The 23,456-nt window shown below is 39.1% G+C and overlaps 1 protein-coding gene across 1 annotated transcript in view; it reads left to right on the forward strand.

Annotated features, from left to right (window-relative positions):
- Positions 1-16,105: 16,105 nt before the first annotated feature.
- The window catches only part of DAPL1 (death associated protein like 1), a 28,095-nt gene continuing 20,744 nt past the window's right edge, over positions 16,106-23,456 (forward strand). The window contains exon 1 of the mRNA XM_007941823.2: positions 16,106-16,163. Within this exon, the coding sequence (XP_007940014.1) occupies positions 16,106-16,163 (58 nt within the window). The remainder of the gene's footprint in view (positions 16,164-23,456) is intronic.

A 23,456-nucleotide genomic window follows, 5' to 3' on the forward strand; every position in this document is an offset into this window, starting at 1 on the left:
AGTTAATTTTCAGTAGGCTTATTTGTAGAAGAAATACTCTTTAGAGACCTAAAGGCTCTGTTTTCCCCTCCCCAACACAAAGCATGAAGATTCCTCTGGCTTGGGAGGCAGAGATACATCTTGTTGACATTTCCACTTTTCAATTGAATGGGCTTCAGCAAAGGCTATTGTCGCTTTCCTGAAGCATTTCCTGCTGTCTTGGAAACACAGAATGCTGGCATTTATATGTGAATTTGCTCTTGAAATCAGTTCCTCTCCCCCTCTTCACCTCTGCACAGCTGCCCCACTGTTCCATTTTGCACTACTGAGTATTTTTGCATCTTCTTTTTTATTTCCTTCCTGCTCTTCTGACCAATTTTTACACTGCCATTCTTTGCCTGCTAGCATAATTGTTTTCTGATCTCTTCCATAGTTCACAGCCTTAAAATGTCTTTTCTTGTCATTTTTTATTCTCATGGAATACACACTGGTAGCAGAGACCCCTTAAAATTGCTGTTTATCACAACTGTTTCTCATTTTGTCTTCCAGATGCATCAATAAGATTCCTTGGTGACATGTCCTGGCAGTCCTTCATTTTTGAAGTGGAATTCTAGAAGCAGACAGCAGCCAGCTTTCCTGATGATGACTACGGGTACCACACAATTAAGATTGAAACACCTACCACCACTGTTCTCCCTGGGATTCTCAGTATCATCAATAACATGCGTTTTCTTGTGCAAATCACATGCCATGTGATCTGAATAACAAACAGTCCATTTTTAAAGAGGTCCTAATCTCACTGGAAGGTAGGACAAGCTCATGCAAACATAACTATGCTGATGTTGCAAGTTAGCCTGTGATAAAACCACTGAGGCGCTGAAGAGACCCAGAATTCAGAGTCAAGTTTCTTGTCCTAACAGCTCTGCATCTTGAAATCCACAGCTTATTATTTCCCACATTTACACATAGATACAGGAATTCCAATAGCACATAACCCAGCACTCCAAAGCAAAAGGAATCAAATAAAGAAAAAAAAAATTTGACTGCTAACTAGAAGGCTGGCAGTTCAAACCTACCAGCCACTCCTCAGAAGGAAGGTAGAGCAATCTACTTCCGTAGAGATACCGCCTCAGAAACCCAAGGAGGGGTCACTATGAGTCAGATCCGACTGGACAGCAGTGAGGAATAGTAGTAGTATGTTTACTTACGGTCATGTACATATGTACTGCCATATATGGTCATGTAGAAAGAAAGAAATTGCTTTATCATTGTCTACCTTAAAAAGGTTTTTTATTCAGATACCAGATTCTTGGGTAAGATAAACGAGTAAATCTATTAATGACATACTATAAAAATTTAAATATGTATGTGTGTTTGTAGATAGCTGTTATCTATATAGCAATGATTGTGAGGATGGTGCAGGATCAGGCAATGTTTCATTTGTTGTACATAGGGTTGCTATGAGTCAGAACCAACTAGACAGCACCTAACACAAGCAACATAACTATAGCTCCATAGCTATCTGTAGCTATCTATGGAGTCTTTGGTGGTGCAAATCGTTAATGCTTTCAGCTGCTAACAGAAAGCTTGGAAGTCTGAATTTCACCCAGAGACACCGGGAAGAAATGCCTCGTAATCTACTTCCAAAGGACATCAACAGTTGAAAACCTTATGGATACAGTTCTTACTCTAACACATGCACAGTCGCCATAAGTTGAGGACCACCAATGGCAACTGGTTATACATTCATACATATATATTTTTTTCTTTAATCTCCATCTGATGCTATTTAAAGATTGTTTTCAGAGAATGAATATTCTTTCCCAACTTCTCTTCAGCAACAGAAATCAAATTCTAAAAGGCTTGTTAGTGTTGTCAGATTATCATTTATTTTTCAATTTCTAAAGCATATCAATCATTTGTGTGAGCAGAACCCCACACACCCACAGCACAATATTCAACAGAGAACAGAGCACATGTGCCTCCTTTCCAAGCCAGTAGGCTTCCCAACCCACACAAGCTCACATCCTTTCCTTGAAGACAAATCACTGCAGTTTCTTTCATACCCACAGGGTAGGGGTGGCCCAAAGCTGGGCCATCTGTAGAAGCCTTTCAAGGAAAAGCCTTTGCTTATAATTTCATCAGCTTATTATTTTGTGCTTCATAACAAGATTACCATAAGGTATGTTTAGGAAAGTCTTTTTTGTGGTTAAAATAGGATTAACTAATAGCATTGAGAGAAATTTAAAACCACTCAGAAAACAAGATTATTCAGTTACTCAAGACTTTTTAAATAATAGAGTATTGTCTATTACCCAAGATGAACATGAAGTTCATATTTACTTCAACCAAATGTGTCAGCTCTGTAAAAACCTGCAGATATTGTAAAATGACTTTGGGGAAATTAATTTTTATTGAGAAACTACTTGGGCTACTTGCCTTTGAAGAAATACAGTTTTAAAAGTCACACAAAGCAATAATATGGGATATAAGGAGAATTCCATTCATCGATCCCACAAAGCATTATGAGTTGGATCAGTAGGATGATTGCAGGAGCATCTCACAGACTGATGATGGGGGTCACAGAAGGCTTAGGTTTGACCAGGAACAGGGCAGTATGGAGGGAAGATAAAATGAAAGAGGCAAGGAAAACAAAGTGATGGATAGTTAATTAGAAACTGAAAGTCCAATATGGTTAAAGCTGGGACCTCAGCGATTAAAGGACTCCAAGGAAGACATTTTCCTAGCTCCTGTATTTGGAGTATCTGGGTGATACAAATGGTTGACAAGCTCAACTGCTAACCAAAAGATTAGAGTTGGAGTCCACCTAAAGATGCCTGGGAAGAAAGGCCTGGAGATCTACTTTCAAAAAATCAGGCATTGAAAACTCTATGGAGCAGTGCTACTCTGACATACATAAGGTCTCCATGAGTTGTAGTCAACTTGATGGCAACTGGTCGGTTATGCTTTTAGTAGTAAAAGTATATAATAAAGTAATACTAATACTTTATTAGTATTATAGAGGCAGCTGGTAGAAGCATTGTTAAAAGTGTCACCATCATAGCAAGAAAAGAAATTCTTATTCCAAGTCAAACTAAAGGAAAAGAAGAGAGAAAAATGCCAAACACATTTTCTACACAAATCAGTCCCACAAATACCTGATAACAAAATACTAAACTGGGGATTGAAAGGAACTTGAACCACAGTTTTGTCCTGCAAGTCTTTCAATGTGTTAAATACAAGTTGGTTTCACACACTGTGTATTTTCTTCTCCATAAAACAAAATTGTGGATTTCTCCTTTGGCCCTTCATTTTCTATAGAGAAACAAATTTTGTTTTCTGTATCTAACAGTGCTGTTTAAAAACAGAATGTCAGCTAAACTGACAGATCAACCTCAACATCACAGAGACAACCGCACCGTGTGCCTCTTGATGTGATTCAACAGGAAGTGCATAATAACACCCTGAAGTACACTTGACAAAAAAAATAGATCAAGCCTGAATCTGATCAAGCCTCTAGATCTAAACACTAGTTTACAGGAAATACTGAGAACAAGAAAACATGTTCAGTAACAGTATGACATGACCAGCAAAATCTATAATGTGTCAAGTTCCACAGGACTAATGGCATAGTTTTGTTCACAAATAATTGCAAAAAAAAAAAAAAAAAAAAAACAACTCAAGAGATAGGGACCTATGGATTTAAAAAAATATTTAGCAGCTTTATCGACCAAATGCAATGTGTCCATTTGTTTGGATTCTGGTATGAACAAATTATCTAACAAAAATTTATGAGACCATCTGGCAAATTTGAATGTTGACCGAATATTTAAAGATATTAAAGAATGCCTGTTAATTTTGCTTAGGAGAGATAATAGTAATGTTTAAAAACAATGGCAATAATTATTATGTAACATCAGTAATTTTGCACCAAATAGTCCAAGGGGCAAATTTCTTGGGGGGTAGGGGGGTGGAGGTACAGGAGGAAGTTATAGATGAAATAAGACTGGCCGTGTGTTGATAATTTTTGAAGCTAGGTGATGGGTGTGTGGGAGCTCATTATACTACTTTCTCTACTTCTGAATATGTTTAAAAACATCAATAATAAAAGGGTTTTAATGAATGTGTAAGACTCAAAAGCATTAAACAGGATCAAATTTCACCCAGAAAAGATTTTTTACATTTATTTAATTTCATTATATTTTCATTTGCATAAGAAAATTATCAAAATGTTACTTTTTACATTGATAACAAGAATAGCCTCTAGGATGGAAAACTGAGTGGCTTCAGGTCAGTATGGGAGGGAACCTTTTTTTTTAACTGTTTAATGTGATCTGGGTGAAAGTTTCTATAGAACAAATTGGTCTTCCAATCAGCAATTCAACATTTTGTTTTGTGACGCTGACTGCAATCCCTGCAATGTAACAGCATTTTTCTCACTTCCTTCCTGTGTCTTGTGAACTTTATTCCTGGGCAAATGTCCATTTGATCTCATATGGTTGATTATTCTAATGGATGCATATTTCCCTAGTGTTATTGCTCACCTTATAGGTCTGTTTTTTGGCGGAAAGTTGAACCAAGGGAGTGAGTTCAGTTTCAAGCCTGAAGGGTGTCTAAGAGTCATAGTCTCAGGGGGTTCCACCAGTCTCTATCAGACCAGTAAGCCTAGTCTTTTTTATGATTTTGAGTTTATTTTTCTCCAACTCTATCCAGGACCTCCTATTGTGATCTCTTTCAGAGAAGTTAGTAGTGGTAGTCAGGCATCATCTTCTTCTAATCTCAGGGTCGTAAAGGCTGGGGTTCACCTAGTCCATTGGTCCTTTGGACTCATTATTTCCTTGAGTCTTTTATTTTCTTCACTATTTTCTTTGCTCCAGACAAGCTTTTAAGACTTCAACTCTTTGCACATTTCATTGTAACACTTTACTTTGTCTTCTTGAGTTTGACATTAACTTTGTCTAGTTTCTTCTGACATCTGTTTTGTTTTTTTCTTCCTTTCCTATCTTTTTAATGACCTTTTGCTTTCCTCATGTATAATGTCCTTGATGTCAGCCCACAACTTGTCTGGCCTTCAATCATTGGTGTTCAATGCATCAAATCAATTTCTGAGGTAGTCACTAAATTCAAGTGGGTCAAAGTCGTATTTTGGCTCTCGTGGACTTGTTTTAACATTCTTTAGCTTCATTTTTAATTTGCATCTGAGCAACTAATGATCTACCCCACTGTCAGCCCCTGGTTTTGTTCTGACGAACGATAATAAGTTTCTCCTTTGTCTCTTTCCACAGACATAGTTGATTTTATCCCTGTGTATTCCATCTGGCAAGGTCCACATGCCTAGTCACCATTTATGTTGTTGAAAAAGGTATGAAAACTAACATCCTCACAACTGGACCAATAAGCAACATCATGTTATATGGAGAAAAGATTGATGTTCTCAGGGATTTCATTTTACTTGGATCCATAGTCAACACCCATGGAAGCAGCAGTCAGGAAATCAGATGTATTGCCCTGGGAGAATCTGCTGCAAAAGACCTCTTTAAAGCGTAAAGAAGAAAAGATGTCATTTTGAAAACTAAAGTATGCCTGACCCACGCCATAGTATTTTTAATCACTTCATATGCATGTGAAGGCTGGACAATGAATAAGGAAGACTGAAGAAGAGTTGATGCCTTTGAATTGTGGTGTTGGCGAAGAATACCGAAAATACCATGTAACGCCAGAAGAACAAACAAATCTGTTCTGGAAGAAATGCAGCCAGAAAGCTTCTTGGAAGTGAGAATGGCCAGACTTCATCTCACCTGCTTCAGTCATGTCAGAAGGGACCAGTCCCTGGAGAAGGATGTCACGCTTGGTAAAGTAGAAAGTCAGTGAAACAGGGAAAGATCCTCAACCGGATAGATTGAAACAGTGGCTACAATGATGGACTCAAGCACAGCAAGGATTGTGAGGATGGCCCAGGACCAGGCAGTGTTTCATTCTGTTGTACACAGGGTCACTGTGAGTCACAGCCAACTTGATGGCACCTAACAACAACTTGCAAAATTCTATCATGAGATCTCCATTGTCATTTCTATCGTTAATGCCATATTTTCCAACTCATCCTTCTTCTTTGTTTCTAACTTTTGCATTCCAAACATCAGTAATTATCAGTGCATCTTTGGATTGCATGTTTGATCAATTTCACACAGCAGAAGTTGGTAAAATCTTCTATTTCTTCATCTTTTGCTTTAGTAGTGGTTGTGTAAATTTGAATAACAGTCATATTAACTGATTTTCCTTGTATGTATAGATATTATCTTATCACTGACAGGATTGTACTTCAGGATAAATCTTGAAATTTTTTGGCCATGAATATGATGCTATTCCTTTTCAATTTGTTATTCCCAGCATAATAGACTACATGATTGTCTAATTCCAAAAGACCAATACCAGTCTATTTCAGCTCACTAATGTCTAGGAATATCAATTTGTATGCACTCCATTTCATTTTTTATGACTTCTGATTTTCATACTTCATATTAATGAATGTTTATAGTTGTTTCTTCTCATTTTGAGTTGTGCCACATCACCATATGAAGGTTCCAAAAGCTTTACTCCATCCACACCATTAGGGTCAAATCTACTTTGAGGAGGCATCTCTTACTCAATCACATTTTGATTGCCTTCCAACCTGAGGGTCTCATTATCTGGCAGAAAATTCGTAAAGTTTTCAGTGACCGGTTTTTTCAGAAGTAAACTTCCAGTTCCTTCTTGCTAGTCTGTCTTAGTCTGGAAGTTCCACTGAAACTTGTCTACCATGGGTGACCCTGCTGGCATTTGAAATCCCAGTGGCACAGCTGCCAGCATCACAGCAACATGCAAGCCACCACAGTACAACAAACCGACAGATGTGTGGTAGAATGGATCAATAGCAGTTTCCATCATCATCTCCATCTTATAATGTTTAATAATTTATTTGCCTGTTTTTACTTCCTTTTACGGTGTCTTTTCCCACCCATAAAATGGTCTAAGCACATTCTGAGTTTGTAGAAAGTGCAGAAAGTAGAGGATTGCAGAAATTAGTGTTTTCACTAATCTTCTCAAGTGTACTTCTATAAACAAGTAAACTGTTATTATCTTCTAATTAAGATTATTTGCCTCATGGCTCTAATGCCCACCACTAAAACATCAAGGCCCCAAGGCAAGAGAAACTATACCTTCCATTGTTTATCTTGTTATCAAGATTAACTAACTTCAGAACTATGTGATCCTGCACAGAGAATTTTAAGACTTGCTTTATTGCTGGGGAAATCCCTTATGCAAAGATGTCTCTGTGATAACTCAGAAGAAAGATGACTACAGACAGCTCCAAATTATTAATGGATTCTTTGTTTCAGATGCAGCAAATAGAAGGAGAAAACAGCAAAGAATACTAGGGGTTAAGACCACCCCTGGGGGAAAGGAAAGCCCTGTTGTTTTATAAAAGGGGTTGAGGACGTGAAGGCACGCTACATCTTAAAAACAGGCAAACAAAGTTGGTGAGCAGAGGCATGTACTGAGGTGCAGAGGTATCTTCTCGAAACAGAGGACAGGGCCCCTTTATGGGGGTTCCCTGTAAATCACCCCACCATGCAAGAATTACCTACCTCCTGCTAAGCTTTCTTGGCCAGGATTCTGAGATTTCTCATACTTTCAGACTGGGCATTGGATACAGCATGTAACCAATATTAAGAGAAAAAAGCAAAACATAAAATGGGATGTACTGTGCAAAAATATGAGTGCATCAGGAAAATAATAATGGCTCCCTACACACACATTAAAAGAAGAAAGTACTATGATGAAAGTGTCATATGATTTTGAAATATCATAATCTTTAATGTTATATTGTCCTTTCATTTAAAAGACAAAAAGCTCTCTGGCAACCTCAGCATCATGAGAATCCATTTTACTAGACCTTTAGCCTTATGAAGCACAATCCCACACACTTTGGTCTTACCATGAGCTACCCTCCCACTGCAGTCAAGCAGCCTAATGCCTCTTTTAAAATGAGGTTTATAAGCTCATTTAAAGGATAATAACATGTTGCCTTTCTTCGAAGAGACTTTCATCCTGATGAAGGCTCTAGTAGATTCCCAAAGTAGATAATCTGTGGTCCGTGTAGATAATCCGTGGTCCGCTCATATCACAGCATGCAATACCGGCCTGTACTTTTAATGACTAACATAAAGAGGAGTTAAGGGGACACTCCACCACCCCAAAGAGGCTGCTCCACTGTGTTAGCCAAGCACCAAGCAAAGCAGAGTTGGGACTCTGGATCCTACTTCTATGTGACTGCCACAGAGAAGCAGAGATAGTGGTAGAAGGGAGAAGGGAGAAGAGCATGTTGGAAGAGGCCACCGAGAAGGAGAAACACACCTCATTTTCTTTTCTCCTCCTTCCTCAACTTACGTTTCTGTGGGCTACTTGAGTCCTTATAGGTTGTTTGTACAGTTACCGCCAAGTCAATTTTGATTCATGGCAATTTATATTTAAATTTAAATTAATTAAAAGAAAATAAATTTTAAAATTCTGTTCCTCAATTGCAGCAGCCACAATCGTTTCTGAGTAATATTCTATTGTTTGGATATATGAAAATCTGTTTGTCAGTTCTTGTGTTTATGCAATTTTGGATTATTTCTAACTTTTGACAATTATGAATGAGCTGCTATAAGCATTCATGTACAGGTTTTTGCCTGTGTATATATGCCTTCTTCTTTTTTTCGATTGTTATTTGGATGCAAGTTTATAGAGCAAATTCATTTTCCATACAGCAGTTCATACACATTTTTGTTCATGACATTGATTCCAATCCCCATAATATAACAGCTGTCTTCACACTTCCTCCCTGTGGTTACCTTTTCCCTGTGTCCTTCTTTCCTATGCATTCCTGCCCTTTCAGCTATCTCCCTGCAAAAACACTACACTTCTGATCTCCCACGGTTGATTGTGCTAAAGAGTGTACCTACCTGGTATAAATGTTTACCATACATGCCTCTCTACCGTTTGGCTGGAACATAGGAGTAAGTTCAATTCCAGGCCCTAAGGGTGACTAGGGGCCATATTCTTGGGGTTTCACCAGGCTCTCTCAGACCAGTAAGCCTGCTCTTTTTGATGATTTTGAGTTTTGTTCCACAATTTTCTCCCACTCTATCCAGGATCTCCTATGCTGATCCCTTTCCAAGTGGTTGACAATGTTAGCACTGGGCACCATCTAGTCCTTCTGGTTTCAGAGTCATGTAGGCTGGGGTTCATATGGTCCACTAGTCCCTTGGACTAAATGTTTCCATGTGTCTTTGGTTTTCTTCATTCTTCTTAGGTTCAGACAAGGAGAGACCAATTGTTGCATCTACATGGCCACTTGCAGCTTTTAAGACCCCGGTCACTATTCACTAAAGTAAGATGCAGAACGTTGTTTTCCTGTCATATGTTATGCCAAGTGACCTTGGTGTCCCCCACAACCATGGTCCCAAACTCACAGGCCTAACAACTCACTCCCTCAGGGTGGTTGGCTGTGACTAAGAAGTTATCAAAGTTAACTTTGCCCCTGTTAGTTCTATTTATATGGACATTCTTAAAACACATACAAATATGTATGTAGAAATATCATTCGCCAGACTTACATATGATCATGGGTATATTCCCCTTTGCCTAGACATATCTGATTGTTCAGACTGTCTACCCATGTATCTACCTGTAGATTAATGGTTGTTATTACTGATAATGCACTATTGTGTATGTAAAAGTGTTTATCTCTGTTGTCTATACCTCCTGTGACCTCTCTTTTTCTTCCTTTTCCTTAGTGTTATTGTGTTGGTCATTTGCTTTTGGTATATTTACCTTTCTCTTCACCCAAATCAACACTTGTTTTTTAGCTAGCTAGCAATTTTCCCTCCTTTCCTCTCCCATCTCTGGTAACAAACAAAGAAAGTTTCCTTTCATGTATAAACCTTTCTTTGACTTGTCTTCACATTTCTTGGGAAAATTCCTAGGAGTAGAATTGCTGAGTCATAAAGTAAGTGTAGGTTTAATTTTATGAGAAACTGCCATATTGTCTTCCAGAGTAGCTTTATTATTTTGAATTCCTGCCAGCAATGTATGAGAGCTCCAGTTGCCCTGTCTTTACTAGCATTTTGTATTTTCTGTTCTTTTTAGTTGAGCCATTCTAATATGTATGTATTGATATTTCATTGTGGATTTAATTTGCATTTTCCTAATGACTAAAAATGTTGAGCATATTTTTCTGTACTTATTGGCTGTCAATATGATTTCCTTGGGGAAGTTATTGTTCAAATCTTTAGTAAATTTTTAAATTAGTTTAAATTAAAAACTAGTTAAATTAAAATTTTGTTTTCTTCTTCTTGTGTTATAAGAATTCTTTATATATTCTAGATGCCAATACTTAATTTATTAGAAAAGTGTTTCATAAATATTTTCTCCTTGTCTGTGCCAATCTTTTCACTTTCTTAATAGTTTTTTTTTAAAGAAAAGAAATCTTTAATTGTATTTGAAGAATAAATATATATTTACAGGTATCTACTGGTGGTGTAGTGCCTAAGGCATTTGACTGCTACCAGAAGGCTGGCTGTTCAAACCCACCAGCCACTTCTCAAAAGGAAGGTTGGGCAATGTACTTCTAGTGTGGAATTAAAAATGTAAATACGAAATTAGAAATGTAATATTTAATATAGTTTTGCAATAAAAGGCCACTATTAAGGCCAGCAAAAGGGTGGGCCCCAGTTCCAGGAACAGGGGCAAGGCAAGGATGACTAAGCCCTGAACTCAACCATACCACGTAATTGGAGAATTCAAACTTAAACTTACCAATCGTTTGTACTCCCTCTGAGAATTCAAACTTAAACTTACCAATCAGCTGTACTCTCTCTCTCTGACCACCCCCTTGTGGTTTTGCCTTTAAATACTGTGTAACTTTGTTGCTGGCTGCTCAACTCCTCTGCCCCTGCGTGAGATATGAGTCGGGCCCCAGCGCACTGGTACCTCGAATAAACTCCTCCTGCTTTTGCATCAAGAGACGTCTTTCGTGAGTGATCTTGGGTGGCATTATCCCTTGGGTTGGGGGAGCCCTGGTGAAGGGGAACCCAACACTAGTATCTAGTGATACCACCTCAGAAACATAAGGAGAGGTCGCTGTGAGTTGGATCTGACTCCACAGCAGTGTGTTGTGCTACATTACCATATATTAAACTTTGATCAACACTGGAGAGAAAATAATGTCTAAACATAAATTTGTAATTTTTTTCTTTTTCTTTTTTTAAAAAACAGCGTCTAGAGCTCTGGTGGCTAAGGTATTTGCCTGCTAACCAGAAGGCTGACGGTTCAAACCCACCAGCCATTCCTCAGAAGGAAGACTGGGCAATCTACTTCCATAGAGAAACTGCCTTGGAAACCCAAGGAGGGGTCTCTGAGTTGAAACTGACTCGACGGCAGTGAGTTTGGTTTTTTTAGATTGGTTTCTAACCTTTTTCCCCTGAATATCATATCATTAATATTTTCACATCATTAAATATCATTTGCAATAAGATTTGTAATGTATATATAGTATTCTCTCTTAAAGATAATGATTTTTCTTTCCTATCTCTTTGTGTTTGTGGATACTGATGCTGCATTGAATACCAGATGACTTGTGGTATGCCATCAAGGGCATCATATGTGAAGAAAGAAAAAGGTTATTAAAAAGACAGGAAATAGAGGAAAGACCAAAATAGATGTCAGAAGAGACTCTGAAACATGCTCTACAACATAAAGAAGTGAAAGTGAATGCAAGAAATGAAATAAAAGAGTTGAAAAGAAGATTTCAAAGGGGTCAAGAAGACAAAGTAAAGTATTATATTGAATGTACAAAGACCTCCAACACCTCAACAACAAAAAGACAAATAATCCAATTAAAAAATGGGCAGAAGACATGAATAGACACTTCACCAAGGAGGATATTCAGGCAGCCAACAAACATATGAAAAAATGCTCACAATCATTAGCTATTAGAGAGATGCAAATCAAAACAACAATGAGATACCATCTTGCCCCAGCACAAGTAGGAAAGTTCAACAAGACAGAAAATAACAAATGCTGGCAAGGATGTGGCGAGATTAGCATTCTCATACACTGCTGATGGGACTGTCAAATGATACAACAACTGTGAAAAGCAGTATGGCAATTCCTTAAAAAGTTGAAATTAGAAATACCACTTGACCCAGACACTCCACTACTAAGTATATATACTAAAGAAGTGAGAGACAGGACAAGAACAGATATATGCATACCTATGTTCATCACAGCACTATGCATAATAGCCAAAAGATGGAAACAACCTAGGTGCTCATCAAAAGAAGAGTGGATAACCAAACTATGGTACATACACACAATGGAATGCTATGCAACCCTAAAGAATAACGTAGAATCTGCAAAACACCGCATAACATGGATCAACTTGGAGGACATTATACTGAGTGAAATAAGTAAATCACAGAAGGACAAATATTGTATTAGTCCATTATTATAAAAAGTCAAGGAAAGGTTTATATATGGAAGGAAATTTTCTTTGTTGGTTCCCAGGGGTAGGAGGGGAGAGGAGGGAACAGTGTTAGATAGGTAAAGACAAGTATTGATTTGGGTGAAGAGAAGGGCATTGTACCAAACATGAGTGATCAACACGGTGGCACTGAGGAAGAGGAAGACATAGAGAGGTGCATGGAAGGTACAGACAACAAAGATGAACTCTTTTGCACATACAGTACTGCACTGTCAGTGAAGGCAAACATTTCTCTATGGGTGGATAGATGGGTGGACAGGTTGAATGATTAGGTATGTCTATGCAGGGGGGAATGTGCCCAAAGACCATGTATGGCGTTGGCAGACAATATTTCTACAAGTGTATTTATATGTTCTGTAAGAATTCTCAGGTATATGGTAGAGCTGACAAAGGACAAGGTTTTAGTCATTTCTTGGCCACAGCCAGAGAGAGCAAATAGTTGGACCTGAGGGCTCGGGACCATACTCACAGGTGACATCAAGTTTAACTAGCATAACATACTACACAAAAACATTGTTCCACATCCTACTTTGGTGAGTAGCAAATGGGATCTTAAAAGCTTGCAAGCAGACATCTAGATGCAATGATGACTCTCTCCTCACCCAGAACAAAGAAGAATGAAGAAGAGCAAAGATACATGGAAACAATTAATCCAAGGGACTGGTACACCATGTGATCCTCAGCCTGTATGACTATGAGACCAGAAGAACTAGATGGTGCCCGTCCACCACTGTCAACCATTCAGAGGGGGAATCTATGTAGGAGATCCTGAATAGAGTGGGAGAACAATGTGGAACAAAACTCAAAACCATTAAAAAAGGGGAGGGGGGGACCAGTTTTGCTGGTTTGATAGAGCGTGATGGAACCACTAACACTATGGCCCCTAGCTGCCCTTCAAGTCTGGAATTGAACCCACACCTGTGACCTCCAACCAAAATAAAAGACAAGCATATGAGCTAAACATTTACATTAGGTTGATACACTCCTTGAAAAGATCAATCATGAGAGAATAGAAGGGCTGTTTATGCACAGGGAGACAGCTGGGGGGGGGGCAGGAGTGCATGAGAAGGAAGGACACAGGGAAGAGGTAACATTGTGGAGGAAGTGGGAGGGGAACTGTTGCACTGTGGGAAATTACAGTCAATGTTATGACACAAAGTGTATATAAGCTGCTGTATGGAAAGTGAATTTGCTCTATAAATTTTCACCCAAATCACAATAAAAATTTTAAAAGAAACAAACAAAAAAAAAAGTACAAAGACCTGGAGTAAGAAAACATACTTGGCATATCTCAAGCTGGAAGAACTGAAGAAAAATTCAAGCCTTGAGTTGCAATACTGAAGAGCAAAACTGTGAGCAAGATACTGAACGATGCAAGAAGATTCAAGGAAAGATGGAAGGAATATAAAGAGTCAGAGTACCAAAAAAAGAGATAAATGTTTAACCATTTCAGGAGGTAGCATAAGATCCGGAACCAATGGTATGAAGAAGTCCAAGCTGTACTGAAGACATTAGTGACAAGGCTCCAGGAATGGACAGAATACCAACTTATATGTTTCAACAATGAATGTAGTGTTGGAGGTGCTCACTCATCTGTGCCAAGAAATTTGTAAGACAGCTAAATGGCCAACTGACTGGAAGAGATCCATATTTGTGCCCATTCCAAAGAAAGGTGAATGAAGAATATATAGAGCAATATCATTATTATCACATGAAAGTAAAATTTTGCTGAAGATAATTAAAAAACAGTACATAGCAGTACATAGACAGGGAACTTCCAGAAATTTGAGCTAGATTGAGAAGGGAACATGGAATGAGGGATAACATTGCTGACATCAGATGGATCTTGGTTGAAAGCAGAGAATACCAGAATGATATTTACCTGTGTCTTATGGACTATGCAAAGGTATTCAACTGTATGGATCATAACAAATTATGGATAACACTGCAAAGAATGGGAATTCCAGAACATTTAAGTATGCTCATGAAGAACCGATCCACAGACCAATAGACAGTCATTCAAACAGAAGAAGGGGATACTCCATGATTTAAAATCAGAAAAGTTGTGTGCCAGTGTTGTATCCTTTCACCATACTTATTCAATCTGTATGCTGAGCAAATAATTTGAGAAGCTGGACTATATGAAGAAGAATGAGGAATCAGTGCTGGAGGAAGACTCATTAACAACCCGTGATATGCATATGACACAATTTTGCTGAAAGTGAAGAGGACTTGAAGCACTTATTAATGAAGATCAAAGATTAAACCTTCAGTATGAATTACACCTCAACATAAAAAAACAAAAATCCTCACAACTGGACCAATAAGCATCATCATGATAAATGGAGGAAATACTTTCACTTTCCTTGGATCCACAATCAATACCCATGTAAGCAGCAATCAAGAAATCAAATGATATATATTACATTAGGTAAATGTCCTGCAAAAGATCTCTTTAAAATGTTAAAGACCTAAGTAAGATGTCATTTTGAGGACAAAGGTATGCCTGACCCAAGCCATGGTATTTTCAATTACCTCATATGCATGTCAAAGCTGGACAATGAATAAGGAAGGTCAAAGAAGAATTGATGCACTTCAATTGTGGTGTTAGTGAAGAATATTGATTATACTGTGGACTGCCAAAAGAACAGACATATCTGCTTAGAAGTATAGCCAGAATGCTCCTTAGAAGTGTTGATGGCGAATCTTCATCTCACATACTTAAGACATGTTACCAAGAAGGACCAGTCCCTGGAGAAGGACAACATGCTTGGTAACGTACAGGGTCAGTGAAAAGAGGAAGACTCTCATCAAGATGGATTGACACAGTAGCTGCAGCGATGGGCTCTAGCATAGCAACAATTGTGAGGGCAGTGCAGGGCTGGGCAGTGTTTGGTTCTGTTGTACACAGGGTCTTTCTGAGTCAGAACTGACTGGACGGCAACTAACCACATTCTGGTTCCAATCAATAAAATTTTTAAAGTGAAAAGAAAGAAAATTATCACAATCCTTTTACAGAAATCTCTGTAACATTGCACATCTCCAATTACTTTCTTAGTAAATCATTATAATGCCTGTAATTATAAAAACTGGGACAAAGACATGGTACTTTATTTTATAATTGTCTCTTCATAAAGACTACAGGTTATCTTGAAAGCAAAGATCTTATCCTGCCTGTCCCTGTCACACCAGAGTATGACACAGAGCCTGTCACATTGTAGATGTACTGAATATATTTGAGAGTTGTGAATATATTTGACAGTTGAATAGTGGGAGAGAAAAGGAATTTCCCTGAACTCCATTATCTCTGCTACTTCCCCCTGTGAAAGAGAGTAAGTATTTCCTGTTTCCTATAGATGTGTACCTTCCCAGATGAAGGGAAAAAGAAGAAAGTTTTCTTCTCTGAGGAAACTTGCCAAAGAGATGCAGGTTCCCAGAGAGCTGAATGACAAGCCCTGTTGCTGCTCAGCAGTGCCCTGAAGGGGCCCCACCCCTGGCCCATATAAAGTCAGGGTGCAGTGGGGCAGCCACAGCTGGCACTCCAGAGCACTGGCACGCACTATGGCAAATGAAGTGCAAATCCTGCCTTCCCCGCTGAAAGGAGGGCATCCTCCCGCAGGTAGGCTGTCCACCTGACCTCTGTCCTGCAGACAGCAGCAGCCTCATGTTTCTGCTGCTATTGCTGCTGCCCCTCCTTCTACCTATGCCTTCAACAGTAGCGTCCAACAGAGCAGAGGTTCTCAACTCACCCATTATTATTTTAACTTCATGCAGCCTGATTTCCTGCTGCTTCTTTGATCCTTCTAGGCTTGTGTATAAACCATTGGGGATCTGTCAGGCCCCAGTTCAATTAAAACCAAATTATAATGAGGGTGGGAGAGGTGGGAAAAGTGATTCAGTGCTTGTGGAAAAGGATAGGTAGGGAGGTGGGACTTTTCAACCCTGGCTATTTCCTCCCAGGAGGTTCTACTGCCAAGATTCGGTCTCCTCAAGATGCCTGTACATCATCTGACTTTGTACCAGCTCCCATGCACAGAGCAGCAGCCGAATTTCTCTCTCCCTCTTCAGACTTCGGGGTTGGGCAGTGTTATCAGTGGTGGAGTTTGCCTGTCAACAAGCTGAGAAGTACTTTTTAGTAAGGACACTAGTACCAGAGGGGTCTGAGTGGAAAATGTGGCTACCAAGACACTTTGCAAAGAACCCACAAATATTTAAACTTATGCTATTAATTATCAACTCCAATAACATGGAAATTAGTTTTATTGTGCTTAAACATATGGATTGGCTGAAGCATAGAGGTCTATTTTTAGGCAGGTTTATGTGAATTCAACTGCTTTCCTTCTTTATTGGTTACTAGTATAATTCTTCGGCATTTCTGAGCCAAGGTTATTTCAATAATCTTTGCTGCAGAGAGTGATGACAGGTATAACCTTCAAAAAGCATAAATAATTGACAGAGATTCAGTGGCTTTCTCATGGGCAGCCCAGATGAAAGAAATCAAAATTTGTACTACTAGTTCTGAATTTCCAGTTCAAGACATCCCGATCTTCTTTGGCATACTACTGTCTTTTCATACTTGTAATTGGATTTAGCAGTGACTTTTTTTTTTTAAATATTCCAATTCTTCATAAAACAGTTAAGCTGAAAGCTCACTTGCTAAATTAAATTTATGCACAAAGAACACAAAGATAAACTTAACAAAATGAAAGTTTGAATAAAACCACTAGGAAATTTCTATCCCCACCACTAATGACTGCTAATTACTTTGTATACATAGCACACCATGACTCCATCAAGCATGTCACAATGCCTCTGGCATGACAATTAATTATTATGAACTGTGACACTACAGATAAGAGGTTTTGGATAATTAGAAAGAAGATGAAGGAAAACTTTTGCCTCCCCACTGAGAGCAAGGCAACAAAAAAGCCTGATCCTTCAGCATATCTTGCTACACATTATAAATCTGAACCAGTTTGCTATGTTGCAAAATTTTATTTATGGAACAACAATAATTAAGTGCCAAAATTCTATTAAATCTTCCCTTGAATTTATAAGTAAAAGACTGATTCCTGGAAGTGGGAAACAGGCATGATGTAGTGCAAAGGGCTTGGCACGACCTTTGGCATCTGGCAGAGCTGGCTTTGCACCTGCTTTCATTCTCATCTCTGAGCCTCCTTTTTCTCATCTCTAAAACAAGTGGTGATAAACAACGCAGATCCTATAAGGCTGTTGTGAGTATTAGAAGAGTTAGCTCATGTAAAGTGCCACTGGGTACATACACATTACTGCTGTCAGCCATTGTCTAATTTGGCCCTGGACTCATGGGCCCCCCATGCACAGTTGTGATCAATGGGGATTTCACTGGCTGATTTTCAGAAGTAGATCACCAGGCCTTTCTTTCTAGCTTCCTCAATTGGAAGCTCTGCTGACACCTGTCCAGCACCACAGCTACACCTAAGCCTCCACCAGCAGACATTGTGGTGGCTATGCATGAGGTGCATTGGCCAGGATTCAAACCTGGATCTCTCACATGGAAGGCAAGCATTCTACCACTGAACCACCAGATGTCTTCCACATGAATGGTAATCCCCTTAAAATGCAGACCTATGTTCTCTAAACTCAAGAAATCCTGATGTTTGAGGCTTCATTAGGCACACTGCAGTAATCAGTAATCAGAACAGAAGGAAAACCACAGCGAAAATGAGACCTGTGCCTGCCCCATCAGTTAGAAAGAAAAACCACTAGGAGGTCAACCAGCTGTAACTCTTCCCCACCTACATGTGGAGTGCTTAGTGGTTTCCTTTCATGTGTATTAATATAACACATTGTACCTCTGTTAGTCCTGGCTGTAAATTTATGCTGTGAAACAAGACTACCTTAAACATGAGGTGGCTTGGGCCCTAGTACACATAACTTTGAATTTTCTGCTTTTTTTATTTGCTTTGCTCTCAGTTTTATAAGATCCATTTTACACAAACAGCAGCACCAAAAAACTGTGAGTAGTAGGTGATCCAGAGAAACCAAGTATGTGATGAAATAGAAAAAAAAGAGCAGTAGTTTATGAGTTTTTCTATGTTCTGTGCACTTTTTAATTTGGTTTAAGCCAAATGAATCAAACTCATAAGAGAGGTCACCACTGAACCCCTGGGGAGAATCCATTTTCTGTCTCATTAAGGAGAGAGGGAATTTCGAGGGGAGATTGTATCCCCAAGTGTGAAACTAATGCAGAAAATGAGGAAGACCATACTGCATAAGGCCAGCATCATGAAACATAAACAAAAGCTTGATTCTCTCAATTCCAGTCGGCTTGAAGCAATTTGGTAGAGTGGGAGGGAGGTTCAAAGAGGGAGGTGGTGAGAACCGTTGTCCAAATATTATGGTTGGTCATCTGTGCATTTTACTGATAGTTAGCTGTGTGCCTGGCACTGCCCAGAGACTTCTAGACATCCCAAGAGCCCAGCAGGGTACAGTGGCATACTAATAAACATTAGTAACAATTTATAACTATATTTATCACACATTACTCTATGATTAAAATTGATAATAAACATTTCTAAGGATTCTGTATGGTCTGTTATGGGAAGAGGTACACAAGGGGGTAACATGAGTTACTGCACTGGGAAACATCAACCCTAGTGACATCACTGCCAGGGTATACTACCATCATCTTCCTTTCACAAAAGAGCTCACTGAAATTTAGCAAGGTTTAGGGACTTCCCAAGGCCACACAGCTAGTAGACAGCAGAGCTGAGATTTGAAAGTAAAAACGATGTCACTCCCAAGAGCCGTTTTTTCTCAAGCCCTCTCTCCTTTTTTCCACAACCATTTCTGATGAAAATCTTTTGGGTCTTGATTGGCAGTTTAAATCTGGCTGAAAACTCAACTGTGAATGCAAAGTAAGCAATTTGCAAACACGTAACCTTTTCATTAAAATCTTCAAATAGAAGTTCTAGGCCACAAGGCAGAGTCTGCATAAACCTTTGTGTTGTTTAGCTTTTTCCACATACATTCTTCACTGATCAGTGAAAGGAAAAGCTAAATTTTTCTTGCAAGCTTGTCTTCCTCTTGACTACTCTCCACTAAAAATTGTGCAAAATGTCTGAAAAAGCTTAACTGGCAAATTACTAGGTATATAGAATTCTAAACTAGAGAGTCTGCTTTTTAAGATATAAACTGCGCAACAGGGTAACTCTTAGGAATACTAAAGCAAAGCTTCACTTTCCCCATATAAATTCAGATTTTCTAATGAAATCAAACCAAAGAGCATCTCTGTCGCTTACATTTTCTGTCTCTAGTTTATTTTGCTTAGTGAAAGAACCTAAAGTCTTAAGAATCTGTGCTGAAAAGCCTGCTAAATGATAAATCAGTTCATACTTTACTTTGTCCAAATCCAACTGCTCCTTCTATAAAGCCTCAAAAGTATATTCCCAAACATGAGGATATGTAAATGTTAATTTAAAATGGATTGCTTTGGATACAACCTTGAATAAGCTTCCTGAGTAGGCCTATCTGGTATAAACTAAATAGGCAAGAATCTGGTTGTGTTGGGTTATAAACGCTTATTGAATGTAAAATTGTTCATCTAGATACTGGGAGACCAGTGAGACCGGTGGTACCAGCAGAGTTTTGAAAAAGACCCTCCCACAAACTGGTTCCATCTGGTTCAGACACTTCAGTGTGATGACAGCTTTAACATCTATCTGAGTGCATCCATCTATACAAAAAAAAAAAAAGCCAAACTCACTGCCATTGAGTTGATTCTGAATCATAGCAACCCACTTTGGGTTTCTGAGGCAGTAAATCTTTATGGAACTACGTTGCCCAGTCTTCCTTCTACGGAGTGGCTGGTGGTTTTGAACCACCAGCCCCCTGGTTAGCAGTCAAATTCCTTAGGCACTACACCACCAGAGCTCCTTAAGTACAAGAAAGGTGTTCTGGAAATCCAAGGTTTGGTTATACTTATGTTTCCTAATCACTGAGTTGGATCCCACAGTGCTATAATAGAGGGGATTCTGATTCAAAGATGGCTGAATTGAAGTAGGAATCTTCTGGGAAGGTTGATTTCCACAAAATGTCTCTGTTCTATTATTCTTAAGAAAGAAAAACTCACATACTTGCACTTATTTAATTTATTTTGGCATTGCTTTCTCTATTAAATGCTCTATGTTCTTTCCAAAGGGAAGAAAGCTCCATCCCTTTTTTTGTGGCAATTGGAAAGGCTAGGATTACAGTTAAGGACTTTATGGTAAAAGATCATCTAGTTCAACTTCCATGGAATTCCCACAAGTTCTCCTAAGGTCTTCATGGCAGGTTGAGTTATTTCCTTCACTTGAACACATCGAGGGACAGAGAAATTACCATTGTACTAGGCAATCTACTTTACTTTGAATAACACAAACCATTATAATATAGTCAGACTCTGACTTCCTAGAGTATCCATCCGTTGATCTTCATTCTCTCCTCTGGAACAACATAAAATAAATAACAATAGCTACTAGTTAGTAGGGAGCACTGGTAGCGTAGTGCCTAAGGCACTTAACTGCTAACCAGATGGCTAGTGCTTCAAACCCACCAGCTACTCCTTGGAAGGAAGTTTGGGCAATCTACTTCCGTAGGGATACCACCTCGGAAACCCAAGGAGGGGTCACTATGAATCAGATCCCACTCGATGGCAGTGAGTTTGGTTTGGTTTTGGTTACTAGTTAGTAAATGTCTACTGTGTACCATGGTCACATGTTACCTCTAATCTCTAGAACAACCTTCAACAATCAATACCAATTCCTTTTGAAGGGTTAGGAAACTGAGCCTCACACGTCTTTAAGTATGTGGCTCAAGGTTGTAGAGCTTAGGAAATGAAGAGCGGTCTGACCTACACTATATTACCTCATCAGGAAACTGCTCCTCCTCCTATGACAGCTCTTCAGAGCTTTGAAAATGACCACTCCATTCTCTCTCTCTCTCTCTCTTTTTTTTTTTTTTACTTTTATTGTGGTGAAAACATACACAAGATATTCGCCGACATAACAACTTCCATATTTACAGCTCAGGGACCAAAAGGTTGATGGTTCAAACCCATCAGCTGCTCCATGGAAGAAAGATGAGATGGTCTGCTTCTGCAGAGATTTACAGCCCTGGAAACCCAATGGAGGTAGCTATGAGTCAGAATCGACTTGATAGCAGTGAGTTTGGTTTCTTCGGTTTTTGGTGGCATAATAGTTAAAGCATTTAGCTGCTAACCAAAAGGTCAGTGGTTTGAACCCACCAGCTGCTCCGTGGAAGAAAGATGAGGCAGACTGCTTTGTAAAGACTTACAGCTCTGGAAACCCTACAGAGCAATTCAACTCTGTCCTAAAGGGTCACTATGAATCGGAATCAACTTGATAGCAGTGAGTTTGGTTTTTGGTTTGGAATCCCTTTTCAAGAAGACTAGTGGTGCAGTAGTTAAGCATTCAGCTGCTAACTGAAAGGTTAGCAGTTTGAACCCACCAGCTGTTCTGAGAAAAAAGATAACCAAAACAAATCAAACACACTGCGATCAAGTCGGATCCAACTCACAATGACCTCTCCTTGGGTTTCCGAGGTGATATCACTACGGAAGTAGATTGCCCAACCTTTCTTCTGAGGAGTGACTGGTGAGTAAAACGATATGGCAGTCAATTTCCATAAAGATTACAGCCTTGGACACTAAGGGACAGTTCTACTCTGTCCTACAGGGTCGCTATGAATCAGACTGGGCTCAATGGCAATAGGTTTGGTTTGGCTTGTGGTTCAATGCCTCTTTAGTCTCTGTTTCTTCAGGAATAATCCTTCCAGATTCCTTAGTTCCTCATGTAACTTTGCTCCCTTCTCCACTCTAGTCATTCTCCTTTACACATTCTTCAGATTGTCAATGTCCTTTCAAACACACAGAGCTCAACATTCCAAAGATTTCCTCATTTTCAGCAATTGTTTATTTTCACTCTACAAATGTTGCTTCTATGGACCCGGTTGCCATAGAGTCAGTTCCAACTCATGGACTCCCCACATATGTAGGGTACTACTGTGCTCCCCAGTTTTCAATGGCCGATTTTTCAGAAGTAGATAAGCAGGCCTTTCTTCCAAAGCACCACTAGGTAAACTTGAAACTTTAATCTATCGGTTATCACCCACGTGTGTTAACTGTTTGCACTATCTATAGCTTCTATATTTGGAGATGAGGATCAGTCCAGTGAAACTGTATAGAAAAAATAGCATCAGGAAAACAAAAGAAATACAGCACAAGATATTTAAAAAGCACTTGCTTTTTAAAGAAACTGAAAATATTACAGGAAGGGGTGCTGAAGGCTGAGATCTCCTATTTGCTTTCCCTTGGTAAACTAGATAAGAAAACCTGGTGGGAAGTGGTGCTCATCGGCTAACTGAAAGGTCAGCAGTTTGAACCACCAGCTGCTCTGTGGGAGAAAGATGTGGCAGTTGGTTTCCATAAAGATGTATAGCCTTTACAACTCTCTGGGGCATTTCTACTCTGTCCTATATGGTTGCTATGAGTCAAAATCTCCTCATTGGTAATGGATAGACTAGATGATGGTGCTGTTGATAAGCAAACTTCTCATACAAAGATACACATGTCTCTTCAAATATTCTTCCTGAAAAGCCCATTTTTTGGTATATTTCACTCCTGTATTGCATGGCTATTCAAAATATATTTCCACATAATTTCATTTCTGTTGCTGATTACTTTGTCTTTTTTTCTTTTACATATATATATGTTAAGACTTTAAAGCAGATCATGTCCCATGGCTTCCAGCCAAACAATAGACAGGCATATACAGTGAACATTTATATCAGGTAGATACACTCCTTAGAGTGATCATCAATTGTAGGAGAACAAAAGGGCAGTGTTTGCACAGTGAGATAACTGGGGGGGGGG

The sequence above is a fragment of the Orycteropus afer genome, unplaced genomic scaffold (assembly GCF_000298275.1).
Source record: "Orycteropus afer afer isolate SDZICR_OR568_19922 unplaced genomic scaffold, OryAfe1.0 scaffold00084, whole genome shotgun sequence".
NCBI lineage: Eukaryota > Metazoa > Chordata > Mammalia > Tubulidentata > Orycteropodidae > Orycteropus > Orycteropus afer.